Raw genomic sequence first — 22,425 nt, 5'->3', positions numbered from 1 at the left:
CGCACCCCCCCTGCAATGGCTCTGCACCCCCCTAGGGGGCGGGCCCCACACTTTGGGAACCTCTGTAGTAGGTGAAGTGAGGTCCCTGCCTGATTATGTCATTTACCAGAGGACAGATGCTTTTATATAAACTATAACTTCTATAATTGCAGTGTTTGTCTTTAGAGCTGGGAGCAGAAGTGCTGATGATTTATTATCAGCAGTTATTACTGTAGGGTCTACCTTACGCTATAACACGTCTTGAGGTGACTGTTGCTAAATAAAACTGAACTGGTTTTTATTTAGGAACAGGCAGAGCGTCCCCTCTTCTTGGCTTCATGTCTCTAATTATGTGGCACACAACCTCGCGCACTAAATCACCCAAACACAGCACACATCCTGCCAGTGATTCAGTTCCTTATAAAACACTGAATAAGGTGCTGAAGCAGTGACGAAGCTTCGGACGCCATCGATCACGTGACTCTGTTCAGCCCCCGCCTCGGCCCAGTGTTTCTGAAGCTGTGTGACTGTTTTTGACGCGTGCCGGAGCTTCAGCTTCAAACGAGCCGTCACAGGTCGCAGCGAGGCTTTGAAACAATCTGACGCCATCTCCACAGGGACACCTGCTGTTTGTCCTCCTCACAGACTGCAAACACCAAACAGGAGAACTTTCCTCCAGAAAACTCACAGCACACATCGTTTTTATCCAATGGATACATTTAATTATTATTATTTTTTTTTTTTTACATCATATAGCTGCAGCCTCACACATGATCAGTGACTACAACAGCCTCCACCATCAGGTCTCCGTGTGTGTCAGGAACCACACAGGCTGCATATTATAGTATCACACTGTTGTACATCGGCTGTTGACAATTAAATACATGAATCCACGAGCGACGAGAACACAGCAAATTAACTTCCAAACAGGAAAAAAACCCAAAAACTACAAAAAAAAAAAAAGAAAGAAAAACAGAGAAACCAGAAATATTAGAAAACTATATGATTGAATGTGCTTGATGTAAATTCTGCATTACAAATAGTTTTACTTCACATAAATATAGACTGATTTTGCGTCCAGTTGATGTCACTGTACTCAAATCGACACGTATCAAAAGTGTTCGGGGGCGGAGCTCGAAGAAGGAAAGAAGCCTCCGCTTTCTCCTTAAGACCTCGACCACAACAAAACATGAAAAAATAAAGTGGAAATATTCAAAGTTCAAAATGAAACTGTCAAAACTGCATATCAAGCAGAAAAAATATTGCATATAACCTATTCCCACAGCCACTTAAATATCGTCTTTGCACTTTCTTACATGTATATATAATATACAAAACCCTCCAGGTCGCTCAGGAAATCCCATCACACCAGGCAGAAATAATTTAAGACAGATAACTGGCAAACCGGAAAACTGAACAATCACACGGGAAAGAGTTTTGCACACAGCATCGTGTCACAGACATTACCTGCCACGTCCTGATAACTTGCGGATCAACTGAAAGAACGTTTGAAATTAGCAGCAATGAAAAGCTAACACTGTCACAGACTAACTCAGGCCGGCTGCTCGATCCAGGAAGCTGCTCTCAGTGAGAGGTGAAGGAAAAAAGCTCCAACTCTTCTGTTTCTAACGTGCTCAGCAGACAACAGCCCTCCGTTCTTCAAGTCCTTTAGAAATAAAGGTGGATGTGCCGCTGCTCCGGACGGCAGCGCTGGGACATACAGTAGTGCTGTTCTACAGGTGACCCTGAATCTGAACATTTCGGATCCGGATTTCCTTTCAGATTTCCACATCAATGGAAAAATGAAGCAATGCTCGGTGTTCTTTTCTCTCCCTTTTCACTCTTCTTTCTGGAGACTGAAGAGGTAGTTTCACATTCACAAAGGGATATGGATGATGGCTTGGAGACATAAATATTAACATCATTTCGAATGATTAAAAAAACACCACTGAAAGCTTAACGTTGTGATTTTGCACTAAATTTGAAAACAAGGTTTCAAAACCTTTTAACTTGAGTCGGCTTTCGATGGCAGAGACATTTTATCAACGGTACGGAAACAGGTAAAGCTCAGCTCTCTATTTAGGACTCCAGAGGAGCCAAACTTTTGATCTCTATTTTCACAAATCTCAGGCATAGTACACGTGAAGATCCTGCACAGCAGAGAAGAGATGGGTCTGCTGCAGAGACGTTCCAAGTCCAACAAGACTGAACTAAGGAAGTGCAGTGGGATTAAAGCTGGAAACCCTCCATGGGTCCTTCCTGTTGCTGGAAGACAAACTGGCCTTGATTCTGATCCACCTGTGGAGCCAGGCTGGCATCCTCTTCCTCCACACCGAAGTAGTGTTCAATCAGGTCAAAGGCCTTCTGGTAGATCTCCTGGTTCTCGTGGCTCTGTAAAAACTCAATCTTGTCCAATCCTGAAAGAATGGAAGCAAACGCACAAATCTTCACACGACAGAAGTTTCAACACTGAGTGACAGAAAGCTCCTGTGAATATAGTGTATGTTACAGCAGGTAAGTGTTGCTGTTTCCATCCCTGTCTGCTCCAGTCTGTGTGCCAAAGTACGGCAGGGCCAGATACTGAACCCCGAGTTCCTCTCCACTGCATCCAGCAGCGCGTGTGCGTGCGTGTAGTAAAAAACCTTGGGAGTCCGCGAGCAGATTAGAAACACGCTACACAAGAACCAGTCTGCTTATCTTCTTCATTCATTTTAATCATCGATGCAGAAATGCTGCTAATTTAAATTTCTTGTAAGTGATCAGAAATGATTTAACTGCAAAGATGTGGACAGAGGCGGGACAGAGGGTCTAACCTCCAACCTTTGATGTTAACAATGACACACCTGAGACTATAGTCAGGGAAGATGGAGGCTGTGTGTGTGTGCGTGTGAGTGTGTGCGTGTGTGTGTGTGTGTGTGAGCGTGTGTGTGTGAGGATGGGAGCGAGTGTGAGACAAAAATACCAACATGCTAAAAAAGCTTGTGATTCTTAAAATGTCCAAACTTTGCCTTCTCCCCTCACAAACATGCTTCCTAAACAAAGCTTTCACTTTTATTTGACACTTTTTTTTAAACTTAGACGTTCTTGGAAACACGATTTTTGACGCGCACGCTCGGCTACAAAGAGGTGCCAAGAAAGAAACAACCCCACCGAGGTGCAGTGAACACACGGTGGGTGTGGAACCAAACGCGAGACGAAAGAACGTGGAAAGAACGTGTCCACTTTTCTGAGAGCGAATGAAAGCTCACGAATGTTCTGTTGGTGGTTTGCGAGCATTACCGTAAGCTTCCTCAATCAGAGCGCAGTACGGATTGATGCCAGTTCCATTCTGTTTGGCTTCCTGTTCTCCCAGTCTGAGGATGTTCTCTAACCCGTTCAGTGACACCTGAACAATCTTAGAGTCCATCACTGTCAGCAGATCGCACATAGGTTTGATGGCATTCAGGGACACCAGATACCTGCCACAGAAAGCACAAACGTTAGTCCTCAGCAGGATTTCACTTTGTTTATAAAGTACGACTGATTTTTGGATTTCCACCAGTTCCTGGTGTGCAAATGTGTGGAGAATTCCCAGCACAGTGAAATCTGACATAAACCAAATATATGAACATGTAAAATGAAATATTTCAGATCAGCGCTGCTGATTTAACAGTTTGAATGAGTCACATTAACATCCATGTGGTGTTTGTAGGAAAGCTCAGAGTGTGGTGCACCATCTGAAGCAGTGCTCAGCTAACAGCGTGGATTTTAATGACTCATCACATGGTGTAACTACTCGCATCGAACTGTGACTCAAGCTTTGTATTTGTGGGAAACACGGCACCAGAACTACGTAAGGAGGAATCTTCACATCTCCTGGCTCAAGTGTTTTTAAGACGAGGGCGGGTACGTCTGGTAAACACACTTTATCTGTGAGGGAGTGCCCCCAGAGGTGGCGTTTGTAATTGCCCACGCAGCCTCCTTTCTTGTGCGGAACTCGGCCTTCTGAAGGATCTCGATCAGTACTGGAAAGATGTTGGCGTCAATGACGTTCTGACAAAAACAGAAAAATGTGGTCAGCACCAAAGAACAGCAGCTCTTCATCTCGCCACGACAAACGGAGACGACGCAGCAGAATACCTGAATCTGAGCTCGGTTTCCTGCTGTGATGTTGGACACAGTCCAGCATGCCTCCTTCTTGATGGATTCCTTAGGGCTGCTGAGAAGGTGGAGCAAACATGGCAGTGCTGAACAGTTCAAGATTACCTGAGACGAAAGCAGAGGAGCCAAAGATCTTAATGCTGTCAATGAGAAAAGGCCAAGCAGCACCGATGGAAGAAACAGAGGCTGTACCTGAGTCTGGATGTCATCTCCTGTCACGATGTTTCCCACTGCACGCAAGGCAGGAGAAACAACCTTGTAGTCGCTGTGCCTGGAAACAGGAGGCACACAGTGAGACGTGCAAAGCGTGGACGGGATCAGAAACGACAGATTCTTTGTGCAACAATGTTACGGCATAAAAATAAAACAACGTTTGATGCTTCAAATCGTCCAGGGAACGAAACCAGAGAAAGCTGATTGCGTTCTACTGGACGCTGCGTCTCCCAAAGAAAACACCGACGAACAGAACAGACGCTCTCAGACAGCAAAACATCAGAAAAGAATCTGTGACTCTGGAAGTTTCATACCACCAATAAGAAACTCAAAGGACTGAAAGCTGGAGCTTAGATACTGTGCATGAATAGGCTCATTGCAAGGGAAACTAATACCGTCGACTGTTAATCCAACATTTCTGTTCAACCCTGAAAGCCTCACATGCTGATCCCTTCTTTTTTAAATCCAGCACCACCCAACATCAGTTTTTATTCACCATAGTGCTTCGTTTATTAATGTTTCAGTTTTCTTCTTTTGGCTGCCTTTAAGTGTCACCACCCCCGATCTGACCTGCTCTCAGTCTAAGCCGATACCCAGCATTCAACATGCCCCCTTTACTATATAAAGGAATAATCCTCTCAGCTACACTAACCTGGATAAACTTGAAAACAGCGTTTTGGTCTCCACGTCCACACTATTGTTTTCATCCACACTGAAAACGCTTGTGCTCGCGTGCTGATGATTCAGTCTGCGTCATTTTCGTCTGCCGTTTATTTACTTTGTGGCACTTAAGTGTGTTGATTGGGCAATACAGCATCAGTAATGAAAATGAACGAATGGGCTCGTGTCAGCACTTACAGGGCTGGTGTGGAGCGTCCCTTCAATTAACCCAACTGGGCAAATGGCCAGTGTTCTCCATGACTGACGGAAGAATTATTTCAGCTGTCTCCCAGAAAATTGTGAAGGACCATGTCCAGCCAGTTCGTACGCTGAAACTCAGCTACACTCATGACACTTAAATCCAATCCACGTTAAACAGTGGGCTGAAACTGCTTCACAGCTATGTGGCACACTCAAAGCTTGTCACAGCACAATCAGCTCTTACATTTAGGGAGCAATTTTCATTTAAGTTCAACAAATGTCCAAAAACAACAACAACCAGTGTCGTACATGAGCAGCTCAACGAGCCTGCGGCAGACCCCGGAGTCGATGACCGTCTGGATCTTTTCATTGGGGCCGTCAGACAGGTAGGAGAGAGCCCAACACGCATCGGCCAGCACATCTGGATCACTGCTGAACAGCAGCCTGGACAAAACGTTGAGACAAGGAGACACCTGACAAAATAACACAGACAAGGGGACAATTTAATATTGGAACCGGATGATCAGTACAGGAAATATGACTTTAAGAAGGAGGAAGGCAAATGAGCTCCAGTATTCAGTGACTCAATAACAATGACGTGGCTGACCTTTGCAAAATCTGGTGGTGGGTTTTTCCCTCTGCACAGGTTGGACAGAGCCCACACTGCATTTCGGGTTGTTGTGAGACGGTTGGATTTAGCGAGCAGCCTGCACAGAGCAGAGCCAGCTGTTAGTGCAGCTCTGACAGACAAACGCAGACAGACGACGAACACTTACTGCTGTAAAGATGGGAGGATGCCACAGTTGAGTACGTAGTCTCTGCACTCAGCGTTATCGCCCGCTATGTTCCCCAGTGCCCACACTGCCTGAAAAACAGCCAACATGCTTCAACTACGTTACAGCCCAACAGACCGCCTTTGACACTAAAACTCGTCCTGTCAAACACTACGACAGCAGTTTACACACATTCAGGTTTGTGCCTCTCAAAAGTCCTGAAACTGTTAGAAAAACTCAACATCCACGATACAGATGGCAACTCACTGGATGCTAGGGCTGCTCGATTATGGCAAAAATGATAATCACCATTATTTTCACTGAAATTGAGATCTCGATTATTTGATGATATTTATTTAACAACAACAACAACAACAACAACAACGTGTTGAATAACTTTAAAGATTGTCAAAAAATAATATAAAATAGTGCAAATACTGATAACAGTGCAAATGTTTGCAATATAAGAAATAAATGAAAAATGTAAACATCTATGTTTAGTGAACTTTGCAGTGTTGCTCTGTGGTGCAGCTACGACACCGTAGCAAAGTTTACACACTGTGTCTACTTGATCCACGTCTGACTCGAACCCATAATGTTTCCACACCACTGAAGTTGTTTTTACCTCTCTTTTCAACCAACGGCAGTCACTCTCCTCTCCAAATAACTTCTGCTTAGCTTTCCGAGCTTCCCTCGGGTCCTCTTGTTGTGACACGTGTTCGAAATGCAGAGAGGTGCGCTCGATTTGCCACACGGAGCAGCGCGAGAGTAAAGCACGAGGGAGGGGCTAATAATCGGCTCGGTCATTTCTAATGATCGTTGAAAGCCCAGATCGTAATCGAGATTAAAATTCGATTAATTGAGCAGCCCTGCTGGATGCTCTTCTATTTCAGGCTGGTTTTGGAAGCGTATAGATCAGCAGATTACCTGTAACTAAGCAGGTGTTATCGTGTGACTCTCACCTGTTCCTGCACATCCTCGTACTCTGAGTTCAGCAGTTCAATGAAAATGGGAACAGCTCCTGTTTCAATCACAACCTTGGTGTGCAAGAAGGTCCCAGAGGCGATGTTGGTCAGTGCCCAGGCTGCTTCGAACTGTTACGAGCACACCGTGTACAATATGACAACAACAACAGTTTTACCCGATGTAACTGGAAGTTTACAGGGTCACAAAGCTTCTTAATTCAATGCTCACAATAGCTGTGTAACTCCTACCAATCATTTCAACATTCTAGCTATTATTATTATTAATAATAAATACATATAAATATGATTCATAATAAAGCAACATGTAAATTGCTGCCCTCTGAAACACCATGTCACCCACTCGCTTTGAGATTAATAACAAATTAATCAAAGGACAAAATTAAACAATAAATGAAATACAAGCAATAATCTGACTGTAGAAGTCTGATGAGGTGAACACATGACACAGGAACACATCTGGTATCTGATAGTGAGACGTTCAAATGTCCTGATACTCTCAGGTTGATGTGTACGGTGCTGGATTCTCTGACCTGCAGTGTGCAGTTTTCACTCCGCTGCAGAAAATCCACAAACCGAGTCACAACACCAGGAGTGGAAATCACTTCATCTATGGGGGGGCTGGGTTCTGTTGTCAAAAGAAACAAGTGAACACTTTGAGCACAAACCTGCTAAAGGGTTGAAGGCATTTCACAGACAGAACGACAGGCTGTTTCACAAAACCAATTAAATTTGTGTTCTGCAGAAAAATACCTCAAAGAGCAAGATTTCTTTTTCAGGTCATTTTGTGTGTTTCTCTTGGTTTAATCTCTGTTGTGTAAGCCAGTACAGGTGTGGTGCAACATTGATAAAGTTGTGGGAAATGATTACTTTAGTATTTTGATACTGAGGCAGCACTGCGCCCGTAGAAACGAGGCGTTACAGAAGCTGCACACAGAGCAGAGCCTGTTGTTGACAGCCAGGTGAAAGCAGAATAAAATAACTTTGCAGCTTCTCTGTTCAACTTTGGTCCAAACAGTTATTTCTCTTTTAGTAAACCGACTACAGAAACACGAATCTTCCATTAAACGTCACAGAGACACACCTTTGGAAAGCAATTTTCTGAATTTCTGTGTAGCAATTAGTTGCTGGTCGGGGTCTTCAGAAAAGATCATCTGAATCATATCTGCTGTTATGACTCCATCCTGCACAAACGCATCAGACACAGTTCATGTTTAGTTCAGACTACAGCACAGCAAACCTACAGGAGAGAGGCAGTTTACACTTACACCTGTGATGGGTACTGTGGAGCTGATGTCTGGATCTTGGATCGGACATTCCTGCATGGAGTCATCAGCTGAAGGTATGCAGACATTTCTTCTCTTGAACAGCTGCAGTCATACAGACAAAGTCAAACGACACATTAAAAAAAATGCACAGACGCACAAATGAAAGGCTGCAGGAGACAGTGGTGATCGGAGCAGAGATGCAGCATGAATGTTGTAAAGAAGTCCAGGCTGAAAATGGAGACGGAGAAGAATCAGGACCAAAGTAAAGAGAGAAACACAAACCAGTCCAAAAACAAAAGCTCAGCAAAATCAATGTTAACCAAACACACAGACACAGAGTGAGTAAGAAGCCACATGGACACAACTCTTTAATGGGAACTTGAGCCCCAGTTGCTGAGTGCAGTTAGCTGGTAGCAAAGGCAGGAGAGCAGAACTCACACCCTGATAGGAAAAACACAGCAGGTCCTAACAGGACCATAACAGTCCCACACACGTGTTGAACTCGGTTAGGCTTAATTCCATTTTATACACTAAACGTTAGTAAAGATCACCTGCTCCTCTCTTTTTTGTTTGCGTAGCTGAATTCCTTCCTCTTCTCTCCTTCGACGCATTTCCTGAGGATTCAGCGCTTTGTTCTTATAGCTCTTCATCCTGTAGTTGTCTTTCCCTGGACTCGCCATTGTGTCTGAGGATTTAAGCAGATTGATGCAGTCACCACCATGCTGAAGCCTCGGCACATTTTAGTTTACAACATACGAAATGACATCAACAAGCAGAGTGTGCGCGGGAGAAATAGAATGGGGAACGGTATATAAAAAAACTTGTTGCAGCTTGAAGCTCCCAGTTAGCACACTGGCCTCCATGGAAGACGTTTGGAACCACCTGGACTCTTCCTAGAGGTGGCCGCCATGCCAATCTGAGCAATCACGGTACGAGGGCCTTAGTCAGGCAGGGGACAGAGACCTGATGGTCACGCTGACAGAGCTCCAGCAGAACCTTGCAAAGGACAACCATTTCTGCAGCACTTCAAGAATTAGGCCTGCATGGTAAAGTCACCCGACAGAAGTGACTCTGTAAGACGTGAAAGTCACCTGGAGTTTGCCAAAAAAGCACCTGAAGGACTTGAGAAAATTCTCTGGTCTGATCAAACAAAGACTGAACTTGAATGCCAAGTGTCAAACCAGGAACCACCTAAGCACACAGAGTGGCTGTGGGACCATCTGTGGTTGTCCAGGCTGCTAGCAACACACCTGGAATACTTTCCCAGTGCACTACATTCTCTTATGTCCATTCGATCATTTCAGCAATCGGCCTTCACAAATCTGCTGACATTTGTGAGTCCTTATAGTAATGCTATGATTATTATTTCTATATACGGAGTCAATGATTGTTATTCTCTCTCCCAATACATTCAAAACTGCTTGAAAAAAAAAAAAAAAGGAGCTGGTAAAGCACAGTAGGAGTTGATGGCACTGACAGATTATGCTTTGGGGCCGTTTCACTAGTTCGTTAAACGGGCGATTCACCGCCTTGAAGGGACGATTGATGGGACGAGCGAGTGAGTTTGTGTCTGTAAACCTTTAAAAGACTAAGTGTGTCTGCAATGAAGGAAAGCAAACATATTAGCATTCTCAAGTTTGCCCTGTGCTTTGATGCAACACTTTTGTGCTGCTGAAAACAAGACGTGATGGTGTAGATGGTAAGTATTATTATTAATAATATCAATAATTCAGCGTCCAACCTAACAACCCTGGGGTAGGGGCGGGCGATATATCGAATATACTCGATGTATCCTGAGTTTTTCCATGTACATCGGTTAAATGGTTGCATCGTAAAAGCTGCCTGCATGTAATTCACTGTGAGGTTGTTTTCCTACCACAGGCTGCAAATGCATCATTTATTCACACCTGCCAACTGGAAACATTTCTACCGGCTGGAATGCGCCGAGCAGGCGTGTTTCTATACTACCGGACAGGGAAAATTAACGACAGCAGAAGTCTCAGATGAGCGAAGGAATGAGACTCGCTGTCGTTTGGATGTCGAACAAAATGCAGTATTTTTCAAAACATGCCACAAAAGGTAGCAGTACCACAAATTTATTCCACCAGCTCAAAAGTCAAAATGAAGCCTGTGGTAAGCTCCCCACACACCAAAGAACACGTTAAACACACCAGCTGTGATACCTGTGACTGCTCTCGGTCGGTGGCTTTTATAGTCACTATCTAGACCTTTGTTTCTGTGGGCTGGACGTCATCATCTAAAGGTCGAAGGTCACTCTTTCAAGGATGCCAATGTTCACATTTTGGACAGAGAACACAGATGATTGGAAAGAGGAGTGAAAGAAGCATCTGTGTCCACTGTGAACGGCCATCTTTGAACAGAGGGCGGGGCTTACGACACCAACTGTCCGAAAACAAGCTTTTATTTTAATATGTTTAAATATTAACCCAATGCCACTTTCAATCTGAAAAAATGTTACGAAAGCCTCGACATGAATGCCGCCCTTTAGACTCAAACCCCTGTTTGCTGCAGGTATCGCTTCCGTCCGAGCTGTGTAACTTAAGTTAACATTTCATCTGCATAATTCAGAGCCACGCATTCAACGAAGCATTTGAGTCAATTTTATAATCAAATTATTCGCATTAATCGTTGCAGTCCTACTTTCAACCCTTTATTATTTAACTTAATTTCAAAATTAGAGTGCACTATTTTTTTTATTATTGTAGCCACAGAAAATAGTACAATAGAAGCAATTCAACAGCAATTAAAGAACAATAGTCCAAGTCTCCCACAGAATGTGCTAGAAACGGTACATCACTGCAACACAACGAACCACACCTCCAAAGTAAAGCGCTGTTTAGAACAATGGCTTCACCTTCGGAACCTCGTTTCCATCTAAATCGACACCAAGTTTGAATCGTTTCGGGAATATTCCGCAAGTCGGAGAAGACATGCAGCACAACCTGGAAAACTGTAGAGTATTTAAGGTCACAGCAATCTCCACCTCCAAGTGAGTTCTCCTACCCAAGATCTTAAGAGGACCTCCACAGATGATGAGCGATAACGTTCACCTTCTTCTAAACTGAAGCGTTGTAAATAATGGCAGCGATAGCTGCTCCTAAACTAGGATATTTCTTTATCAAGGAAGTGGACACGACCCGCTTTCCCGGTCAGGAAGGAGGTCATGCCTAACTGCTTAAATCCCTCCACTCCTGAGAGTATAGGCACACATTTAACAGAAAACATGAACAGTGAATACCCACGTTATCCGATTTCGTAACACGTCGTTTTACTAGCTTGCAGGAACTAACCTCACTCCGTGAAACAGAACAAAACGGATTTTGGCCAACTTATTCCTGGTTAGACCCTAAATTAGCTTCCCGGATAACTCGATAGCTAATGCTAACTTGTGGTCAACATCTCTGCTGTAAATTCAATGCAGCGGTTTTACTAACTCTGCCCTTATTACATAACCTTCCCCGATTCTTACCCAGTGAAGATCTGATGTAGCTGAAAACACGTACGGCTGTGAAATACCTGCAACTTCGACTACTCCCTCTGTTTCTTAATCCAAAATGGCGTCAAACTAAAACTTTCCCAGCAAACCCCGCGCGTCAACAACACCTCCGTTTCCGTCCACCGGTATAGTACGGAAAGCCGAAAGAGCCAAATCCGCCCCCTTTTCCCCATGGACGACCTAGAGCTCCACAAACATGAAGCCAAAACGTCTCTTTCGCCCCCTGGTGTCTGATGCGGTATAGGTCATAGATCAGCGGATGGGACAAGAGAGTTCTTCTCATTTTTCCCAAATATGCTTTTCTGCCATTATTAGTCATTCTCATCACGCTGATTTGTGTTCAGGGATCTTCTTTCGCATTCGATTTGATTCTGATTGTTAACTTGATACTATAATAATCATTCACTCTGTATCCCTTTTGTTAATTAGATAGCAATGCTACACACCTGTGCTACTCTAATAGTCTCTATGTTTGAATGCTTCAGCACTCTCCCTTAGACAGAGATGACATGAGCTGCACACTCCACAGAGTACTGTTAAAGAATTACCTGGAAATTAAACGCTGTACTTGAGACAAGACTGAAGATGATATAAAACTGAAGATTTAAACAGTTTTAGATCCACGAGCACTCTACAGCTCGTTAGATTTAAAAACACAGCAGCAGCAGGTTTCATACAAGTGTAATTTGTTCTTTTCATTTGATAACAGGATCAAAATTTCACATTAGAATCGTTATACTTGATTAATCCCCAAGGAAATGATGTGGTTACAGCTGCACCAAGACAATAAGAGCAGCAACAGACTGAACTAAATCAAATAATACATTATGTAACAAAGTTACAAAATAGAAGAAATAGCTCAAATATAAATACCCAGAATATTACCGAGATTAAATATATGTGATGATATTATTATCATCAACATTCACCCTGGAAAAGCACTAATGAGAAGACCATCAGGACCGAGCTGCGTCTCCTGGATGCATCATCACAGCTGTCCTGTACCAGATCTCAGCGCAGGGATCAAGCAGGACTCGTAGTCTTTACCAGCACCTCCTTCAGTCCTGTAGAAAGCTATACAGTAAAAATGTATATACATTACAATGTCATTACTCAGATGTGACTGACTCTGAATTACTTTATGGTAAATAACACACATTGGCAAGACCCAGTGTGAAAGAATTCCTTGCTAAAGTTTTTATTTCATCATCAAGTGACGACCTTTGACCTTACATCAGGTTGTATTGAATGCTGTCAGAGAAAATCTCATGTCCTCTTTCTGCAGCTGATTACAGTGTTTAAAACAGAAGCTGTGCAGATCTGAGTCTATGTGACAGCATGGATGATCAATCATTTTGACTTTTTGTCTTTAACTTTAGTATAACCAGGACGATCACCTCACCTCGTCACCATCCGTCAGCTGATGATCCCAACAGTGTCTGCAGTGCTTTTCCCAAAGAGCTGACTGAACTGAGAGGGACAGCTACATCAAATGGTAAACATTTTGAATATGTACTGAGAGAAGCAATGAGAAAAACTGAGAAACTGGTTACTGAGAACAGTCGTCTTCATCTTTCAGCTGCTTCTTTAAGGGGTTGCCATATTGGATCACCTGCCTCCATCATTAGCATCATCTTCCGTCACATATGCCCTCTGTATGTCCCATTACATTCAAAAACTCTTCTGAGGTCTTCCTCTTTTCCTTCCACCTGGTAGCGTCAGCTTCAACATCCTTTGTGTAATATGTCCACTTGTAGACTTTCCTTGTTGCCATCCTTCTGTCACCAATCACCAAAAAACACTCATCTCCATACAAACTGTATGCCAAAGTATCCCTGGGCAAGAGACTACACCCTGTGCTGCTCCCAATGCATTCATTGTAGTGTGAATGTGTAAGTAAATTCTGTGAATGAGACCTTGAATAAAATACTTGGGGTCAAGTACACCAGAAATGTACTATATAGGAACCTTGTCATACAGTACACAGTTCTTGTCTAAAGAGACAGTGCAACACCTTCAGTCTTCATCAACACTGTCAAAGGAAACATCACATATGGAGTGAAACCACGTTGCTGCTCAGTGATCACCTCTGTGTTTGATAACACTTAACAACCAAAGATTTCAAATTCTGATCCATCAGTCCATAAGACCTTCTTCCAGTCTGCAGTAGTCCAGTGGTGGAGTTTATGGCCCAGCCAAGCCTCTTTGTCTTATTGTGATGTTGCTGCAGCTCGTCCTGTCAAACCTGCAGCAGGAAGTCTTCTCTTCACAGATGAAACTGAGACTTCTTACTACGACCACGATTAAGCTGCTTGTAGCTGTTGTCCTGTGAGCCGCCATCACACTGTAAGTGATTCAGTCGTGTCTTTGGGTCTGCAGACCTCTTCCTGTCACAGTCTGTTTCTGAGCCTTTGGATGATGAAGGAAACTGGACTCACTGACACCTTGACTTTCTTTGCAGTTTCTCTGTAGGACAGACCTACATTTATGTTTATGGTCTGTCTCTCTTCCATTGTTAATCACCGTGTTCTCAACATTTCTGTACCAACACACTACTTTCTGCAGTACAATAATGTTCAACTGATGCTCACGAGGGTCTGGTACCACAGTGTGCCCAACACACAGAGAGGCTGTACCTGCAGGAATTAGTAGCACTAACTTGAGTCTCAATTGCTGCAGAGCAGCTTTAACTTGTTAACCCATGTTGTGTTTCCTGAAAAATACCTTTTTGTATAATTCTGAAATGTACATTATTTTTCACTTTTGGGTAACCATATCTTTTATTTTAACCTGGCGTAACAAACTGCTAAACATGCCCAACTTTCCCACAGTGTTACAGCCATCAAATTCAAATTTGGAGTCAGTCAGTCCAACTACTAAAATCTTACTTTGGTCACGTAAAGAACTGCTCACCTGATTTATTGTCACAGAATGTTTTTACTGCACATCGGAAAATATTCTAGTTTTTCTGGAAATGCGGTCACATGTAATAGAGTATAGTTACTTCAACCTCAGCAAAGCAAGACTTTTATTCTCTGGCCATACCTGACAGTTTGGTGCCTTCAACTGGACAGAAAATTGCTGATACTGGGATGAGCTTAAAGACAAAGCCCCAGAGGGAACACACATTTTTATCAGACTTAATCGAGGCAGTTGAAATAAACACCAACTGTTGAGTGTTTTTAAACAATTTCCTCTCCTTTCATTCGGAGTTTTGTAAAATAAAAAAAAGCAGACATGTCCTTAATGGCCAGAAGACGGCGTCCAGGACAAGAGCAGCATGTTCCTCTGATCATGCTTGAAGCCTTTGATTCCACCGTCCTGCTCTGCCTTTAGTCTTCATCACTACCCATCTCTATAGGGTCAAAATCTGGGTCATCTTCATCCAAATCCAAGTCCTCAATGTCCTGGAATAGTGACTCGTCCACTTCAACGTTGTTTCCAGCTGCATAAGAAGAAAGCCACGGGGTTAGAAGAAACTTCACAGGAAAAAGATTATTCCTACTAAATGCTGTTCTCTGACTGGGAGTTGTTGACTGAGCCAACAGACCCAGATGATCTGTGACTCTTACACGGCAAATCAGATCTTCTCCCAGCTAATCGGGATATATCACTTAGAAAGTCACGTTTTTTTCTCTCTTTCACGTGTGTCTGCCTGCCGCCAATCCATATCCATGCACAACCAAACCCGTTTCTCCCTATGTACACAAACACAATTCCATCCATCCATTTTCTGCCACTTATCCAGGTTCGGGTCACCGGGGTCTGAAGCCCAGGCTTCCATCACCCTGGCTCTTCAGCTCATCTGGGCAGACAATGAGTTGTTCTCAAGCCAACCAAGACATATAATCTGTCCAGCAAGTCCTGGGTCTGCATGAGTGCACCCACCAACTAGGACACGCCCAGAATACTTCACCCAGGAGGTCGGGGGGGGGGGGCCTCCTCGTCAGATGCCTGAACCACATAAACTGACTCCTTTCGCTGTGGCTAGCGGCTCTACTCTCAGCTGAGCTCCTCAGTCTATCGCTAAGGGAGAGCCTTCAAAGGAAGCTTACTTCTGCCACTTGTATCTGCAAATTTGTCGTTTTGGTCTCTAGGCTGAGCTCATGAGCACAGGTGAGGGCAGGAAGGAAGATCGCAGTAAATCAACAACTTTGCTTTTAAGCTCTCCTCACCAAAACAAGATGATACGAAGTCCGTGGCTCAATCCTTCTGACGTTCTCACATTCCACTCTGCCCTCACTTGTAAACGAGACCCCGACATACTCCTCCACCCGGGGTAGTAACTCGACCCTGACACAGAGTTTGACTCCACCCTTTCAAGCTGAGAAGGTCTCGGAAACGGAGGTGCCGATTTTGAATCCAACTGCTTCACACTCAGCAGCAAACCGCTCCAGTGAAAGCCGGAGGTCACCACCTGATGAAGCCAACAGAACCACAACATTCGCAAAAAGCAAAGCTGAAACCCTGATGCCACCAAAACAGAGACCCTCCACTACCTGCTACACCTAGATACCGTCCATAACAGAATCTGTGACAAAGGGCAGCATCCACCAGAAACTCGTCCGACTTCCTGCCGACAACATGGCCGTCGCTACACGTACCTAACGCCCTGTAACGACAGACAAGACACCTCATACTCCCGAAGGATAAACCTATCAACTGACACCACTGGGATCTACAGCAATGACATCGGAATGTCATTTGGACTGGAGAAACGTACTCGGATGGTAACAAAGAAATGTTGGTCGGGAATTGCACTACTAGAAGGCAACACTGCAGATACTGAGTACAGCTATAAGTATCCTTTAATCCCACGAGAAAATGGAAACCATAAAGAGGAACCTCGGAAAACTGCAACCACCAAATACCCGCAGAGAATAAGGCGAGCCCCGAGGATCGAGAACGAGATCCGAGCAATCAACACTGCTGGGATAATAGGATGGCCAAAGGAAAAGGTGGAAGCCACTGAGACCGAGGCAAGAAAGCGAGGGTTTCACCCCAGACACGGCACACTGAGAGGAAGGAAGGAGGTCAGCGACTACTGAGTGTCGAAACCACCATCCCGAATGAAACAACAAGGATCCATCAGCCCATCACAAAGATGGCCACGACTGATCATGTGCCTACTGATTACCTGCAAACACAGACGTCCACACAAGTGTTATGTTTAGATTCCACTGTCCTATAAATGACTTTAGTCCTCATAACAAAAAGAAGCACAACACTCAGAAACAGTCCTTACCATCTTCAAGGAACTGAATGTCAGATGTGTCCAGGTTGTGGTCTCTCTCGAACAGTTGTTTACCTGGTGACAGATGCACAGTCTTCAGTCTGGACACGTATGTCATCATCTTTACAGTTTTTGGTGTCTTTGAGTAACACCGTGTACCTGTCAGTTTGGGTTTTCCTGCCTGCTCCTCCTCTTTCTGTCTTTTTCTCCTCAGTTCAGCCATTTCCAGCTCAAACTTGGCTTTCCATGCCAGGAAGTTTTCAATGGTTACCACTGTTCCCTGGAAAGCCACCTGTTGAAAGCAACTACTGTTATAATAAAATGAAACCTTGGTTGATTACGTGCACCCAAGCAGAGAGTGAATGGTCATAAATCCCGTCTGGGTTCTACCTTCTCTGCTTCCTGGGCCTCTTTCTCTTTCCTCCGCTTTTCCTCTTCTTGCCTATTTTTCATCACATCAACAATTGTATTAAGTTTCTCTTGAACAGCTGTAACCAGGGTGAAGATCATCACCATGCCCAGGTTTTCTTCTGCCTGCACAGTGAACACAAACATACAAAGCCACATTTCACCAACTGTCCAAGAACAGTTCAACACTTTTGGTTCAATTCTTTTTTTTTTTGCAATAAGGAGATGGAGAGATGTCTGATGTCACCTACATTTTGATTATTATTATTGCTGTGTAGTTTAAGGAGCTTGGAAAGCAAGCTTCTGTAAGGTTCTTGGAGATGTTTCACCTGTGAAGCTTCTTCAGTTCACATAAAAAATACAAAATTGAAAGTAAATTTTCTCATTAAGTGCATCCTCCTGCTGCTGCGTTCTTATTTGACTGTCACATGGATATCTATGTTTGGACACAGCTTCTCATTCAATGTTTTTTCTTTATTTTTAGCACTTTGGACATTGTAGATACAACATGAAGACATCACATGGTGATGGAGTGCTGCACCGTGGCCTGGCCCCCACAGTCACCTGACCTAAACCCAATGGAGATGGTTTGGGATGAGATGGAGCGCAGAGTGAAGGCAAAGGGCCAACGAGTGCCCAGCATCTGTGGGAACTCCTTCAAGACTGTTGGGAAACAGTATTGTGGTGTTTCACACTTTTTGTTTACTACATAATTCCACATGTGTTCAATCATAGTTTTGATGCCTTCAGTGAGAATCTACAATGTAAAAAACCATCACACGAGAAGGTGTGTCCAAACTTCTGACTGCTCGTGTATGGCCAGTATAAAGCATCAATCTGATACTCTGAGTTACACTGATAAAAAGAATACATATATCAATCCTTTTAAACGCTTTGTAAACATTTAAAGTTGTCTCCATCTCGCTACATGTCTGACATGCATCACTGCACAGTTCAATGAACATACACTGTTATTGTGTTGTTAATATGCACCCATATTTCATTACAATGTTACTGTAGTCGTGCCCATGGACCAGCTGTACGAATGTCTGAAGCTTTAAGATTCAGCAGGATTTCTTATATTTCTTCACAGATTCCTCTTAATGAGGTTTGAGCTTCATCTACATCACAAATGTAGACACCCAACAGTGAAGCTGTCATCCAAGGCACTGGGCTTCCATCTAAGCATCTGGAAAGATCTAGAAGCCACTAATTAGCCCTCAACCAGCACCAGACCCACGACTGCTCAGATAAATCCAATGACAGACCTGCTGTTGTAATAGTGTGAGGATATCTTCTGTGTCACTCTCCTCCAAGTTCTCCTGGGAATAGATTTCCCACAGCGGGGGCTCGTCTGGGTACTTGTCTACATACGTAAACTTTAAAGTTGTTTCCACAGCTGCAAAAAGACAACAGACAGTTTATGTTCCACAACTTTACAAGTGCACAATGAAAAAGTTCTTTTTATCATTTAACTAAAGATAAAACTTTCATTTATTCTTTATTCACTACATGTAAAGTCAAACAGGGTGGATATACGTGTACCCCCCCCAGCTTAGTGCCTGCATAGTGGGGTTTTCACTAGTGGACGAGAGGATTGCTTTCATTCTGGTCAAGTAAAGGGTCTTGTTATTCGTGCTCATCAATCAACCATGCAGCCTTCCTGGAGGCCCTGAGTGGGGTGCGTTAAAGTGGCCTTTGCTGTGTTACTAAGACCCCACAATAACAGTTCTGATAACATAAGTGATCCTGTGACCATGCAGGGGAACATCCTTAGAAGCAAAGCAGTATCACTGGGACCAGTGTTCCTTCTGACCAGGTTCTTTCAACTGCTGTCAGAGGCTAGTCACAGATGGGCTCAACAGTCATGGATTTCACACCAGAGGTTTTACAATACTGTCCTATTATCGTGATCCACTTCAAATGCTAAGTTGCTTTTAAATATATGCTATAAATGTACACATGCATATATACACACACATTCTATAATGGAAAGCAATGAGCAGTTCAGTTTAAAACACCCAACATAATAACAGCTGCAGTGCTAGCTACTACCAACACACCGTTTTCCAACCACATTCATCAGTTTGCTTACTTTCCCCGTTCTCCCCGGCATCAGACGTGACCGTGATGGTGAAGCTGGTTGGATCTTCTGAGAGCACTGCAAGTACACATTCATTAGTAACATCACTATTACCATGATTTCATAACTGGCTGGGTAACTAAGGCATATTTCACGATTTTACCAACCAGGAATAATAAAGATTTGGATACCAATAACAATAAAGACTTCAGGCAAGCTTTGCTTTTCCCAACAGCTACCGAGTGCTAATAGAAATAGTATTAGTATCTTAACATTTGACATTAATATGAGCATCCTTTCACAAACACAAGAACACCAGCAAGCTAATCCCAAAAAGTTGATGCTCCTCATTTGGACGTTTTCAGCAGGAGAAACGTTTCATCCAGGGGACTTCTTCAGTCTCAGCTGACGGCAGGCTTCCAACCTTATAAACAGGACATTTGTACAATGACTGAAACCAGCACAGCTGATTAACAACGGGCTGGGAGGTCAGTTCTGCAAATTCTCATGACCATTGATGAGTGTCATTCACAGAGAGTTGGGGGATGGCTGCAATCACAGCATTGTAAGATGGACACAGGTGTACCCTTAGGTCCCCTCCTCGATTCAGAGATGGTCTTTCCCTTTTCACGTGAAAGGTTTCAGTCATTGTACAAATGTCCTGTTTACAAGGTTGGAAACCTGCCGTCAGCTGAGACTGAAGAAGTCCCCTGGATGAAACGTTTCTCCCGCTGAAAACGTCCAGATGAACAGAATCAACCTTCTGGGATTTCCTTACCTGGATCACTGAGCATGCATCAAGACCAGCAAGCTAAGTAACGTGTACTTGCTAGCTATGAGCTAGCTACTACTTTCGTGCTACAATCCTACTTAACGTTACGTGCCATTCAGACCTGTAAAGGAGTCTGGGTAGATGGACTCTATGGCTTCGAGTTCATTCCGCTGCTCTTCGGCGTAGTCTGTCATGTTTGTGAAGCTGCAGGTTATCTGGAAGTTCGTAAAATCATCACCAATGCGTTCGCTGTGTGCTGCGTACTCAGCTGAAACGGTCGATCGACGATCTCGACGATCCGCCTCTTCTTCTTCTTCTTCTTCTTTTCGGGTTTAGCGGGGTTAGCAAACCAGCTTTGAACGTACATTACCGCCACCTCCTGGACTTGTGTAGATCACACGCTCGACACAAGAAAAAGAGAAAAACTTGCGTCCGTGTGATTTTTCTTTATGAATGAGATATAGCCCTATAAGCTATATAAGAACCAGTCAAATTACCAAATCTTATTTCGCACTTTTGTTGGTATTTATTCATTTATTTAGTTTCTCCTCTTGTAAAGGTGTGAATGCCAAGATTAGGTCCCTTTTTCAAGAGTCACTTGTCTCCATTCCTCCTTCCATTTCTCTCTGGTCTATGTTTTTTTTAGGACATTGACTGGAAGAAAGTTTGGTGTTTGCCAAAAAAATTCCTCCTTACTAAGTGAAGGAAATTTCATTTAAGCTAATTCATAGATTCTACCCTGTTAAATGCTTCCCTCAAAAATGTAAGAGGGATATAGACACTCTTTGCTCCTTCTGTGAGATCGCCCCAGAGTCCTGCTCACATTTATTCTGGTCTTGTACCTCTACGTAGATTTTGTGGAAAGATATCGCTGGTTTCATCTCTAAGAACATCTTATCAAATTTTGTGCTTTTTTACCAAAATGTGTTATTTGGTTACACTGACTTTAGTAGGAAAGACTCGAATGTTTTTTACCTCATTAATCTGATTTTACTCCTCGCCAAATACCATAAAAGTTCTCAAGCAAGGAACCTCACTTTCTCACTTTTAGGAAAGAAATTGAACTCTATGTAAATACAATTTGCTCCTCTCACAACAAAAAAGCTTTTAAAACCGTAAATATTTGTAATGTAATAATGTAATAATTGTGTGTTTAATGTCCCCGTTTAATTATTCAATGTCACTGTATCTCTCGCTTGTTTTTCTTTTATTTATTTTTTATTCCTTTTTCTTATTTTCCCCTTTTAATTTTGATATGTATCTTACCTGTTTAATTTGGCGCACTCTTCCATTGTATTATAATTTTGCAGTACATTGTCTCCTCCGTGTATTATATTTGTTGTTACTGTTCCTCTTGAAATAAAGATGGAGAGAAAAAAGTCTGAACTGGGACACAGCCGGAGCTACACTTTCTACCGGGTTAACTTTGGCACAGCGCGGAACCCTGTTCCAGATCGTTCCGGCCCGCTTTAACCTCTAATGGCCCGAATAAGCCATTTTATTACTATTGCAGACAGAACAAACGTCGCAGTGTTTATTTCTCTGGGTTTTATTGGCGAGTACACAAAGAAGCTTTTTTCCTCATATGTGTAGAACAAATCGGAATTCCTGGACGGCATAGTGAGCCCTATGTTATTTTCTTTGATGATAGATGATGTGTTTAATGATATAGAGGCAGGGGTGGGATGTTCACTTTTTGCTGATGATGGAGCAATATGGAAGAGAGGGAAAAATATAGAGTATATTGTGAAGAAACTGCAGGGAACAATTAGCAGAGTCGAAGAGTGGTCTTATAAGTGGGGTTTTAAATTTTCGGTTGATAAAACCAAGGTGATGTTTTTTACAAGGAAGAGTGTTGGTAAAGACATCAAGCTTAAGTTGTATGATCACGAATTAGAAAGGGTGAGTAAATTTAAGTTTCTTGGATTGTGGTTTGATGAAAGGTTGACATGGGCTGCACATATTCAGAAGGTGGTGGACAAGTGTAAAAAAGTGTTGAATATAATGAGATGTTTAGTTGGGAGGGACTGGGGAGCGGATAGGAAGTCTTTGAGGGCCATATACACTGGGTTGGTCAGATCACTGTTGGATTATGGGTGTGTAGCATATAACTCAGCAGCAGACACAACTCTGGTAAAGTTAGACCATATTCAGTATCAGGCACTACGAATTTGCACAGGTGCATTTAAAACAAC

The 22,425-nt window shown here is 43.2% G+C and overlaps 2 protein-coding genes and 1 long non-coding RNA gene across 5 annotated transcripts; 1 reads left to right on the top strand and 2 right to left on the bottom strand.

Annotated features, from left to right (window-relative positions):
* Positions 1-675: 675 nt before the first annotated feature.
* kpna5 (karyopherin alpha 5 (importin alpha 6)) lies at positions 676-11,849 on the bottom strand. Of its 3 annotated transcripts, none has more exons than XM_084943229.1 (14): positions 11,755-11,849; positions 8,769-8,902; positions 8,218-8,319; positions 8,034-8,133; positions 7,483-7,577; positions 6,929-7,060; positions 5,970-6,058; positions 5,801-5,900; positions 5,503-5,666; positions 4,312-4,390; positions 4,099-4,224; positions 3,884-4,011; positions 3,259-3,437; positions 676-2,396 (listed from the first exon to the last, which is right to left on the bottom strand). In XM_084943229.1, the coding sequence occupies exons 2-14, from the start codon at positions 8,895-8,897 to the stop codon at positions 2,209-2,211; spliced, it is 1,611 nt and encodes a 536-aa protein (XP_084799355.1). In that variant the 5' UTR covers positions 8,898-8,902; positions 11,755-11,849; the 3' UTR covers positions 676-2,208. The 3 variants fall into 3 exon arrangements, with proteins under 3 accessions (XP_084799355.1, XP_084799354.1, XP_084799356.1); XM_084943228.1 differs by having other exon boundaries at positions 11,708-11,838; XM_084943230.1 differs by lacking the exon at positions 11,755-11,849 and adding an exon at positions 11,529-11,679.
* Positions 11,850-13,029: 1,180 nt separating this feature from the next.
* LOC146377026 (uncharacterized) lies at positions 13,030-18,708 on the top strand. The gene is made up of 2 exons (XR_014801637.1): positions 13,030-13,229; positions 17,860-18,708. It is a non-coding gene; the product is annotated as an uncharacterized LOC146377026 (long non-coding RNA).
* Positions 14,619-20,540, bottom strand: rwdd1 (RWD domain containing 1). The gene is made up of 7 exons (XM_084943671.1): positions 20,352-20,540; positions 19,471-19,536; positions 18,644-18,774; positions 17,358-17,501; positions 17,127-17,259; positions 16,980-17,042; positions 14,619-15,179 (listed from the first exon to the last, which is right to left on the bottom strand). Exons 1-7 carry the CDS (start codon positions 20,422-20,424, stop codon positions 15,067-15,069), a joined length of 723 nt encoding a protein of 240 aa, XP_084799797.1. The 5' UTR covers positions 20,425-20,540; the 3' UTR covers positions 14,619-15,066.
* Positions 20,541-22,425: the final 1,885 nt, after the last annotated feature.

This window comes from Perissodus microlepis, chromosome 11, assembly GCF_051167445.1.
Source record: "Perissodus microlepis isolate ML-2025 ecotype Zambia chromosome 11, ASM5116744v1, whole genome shotgun sequence".
Classification (NCBI taxonomy): domain Eukaryota; kingdom Metazoa; phylum Chordata; class Actinopteri; order Cichliformes; family Cichlidae; genus Perissodus; species Perissodus microlepis.
The sequence above is the reverse complement of the archived record's forward strand: the minus strand, read 5'-3'. Positions and strand labels throughout refer to the sequence as shown.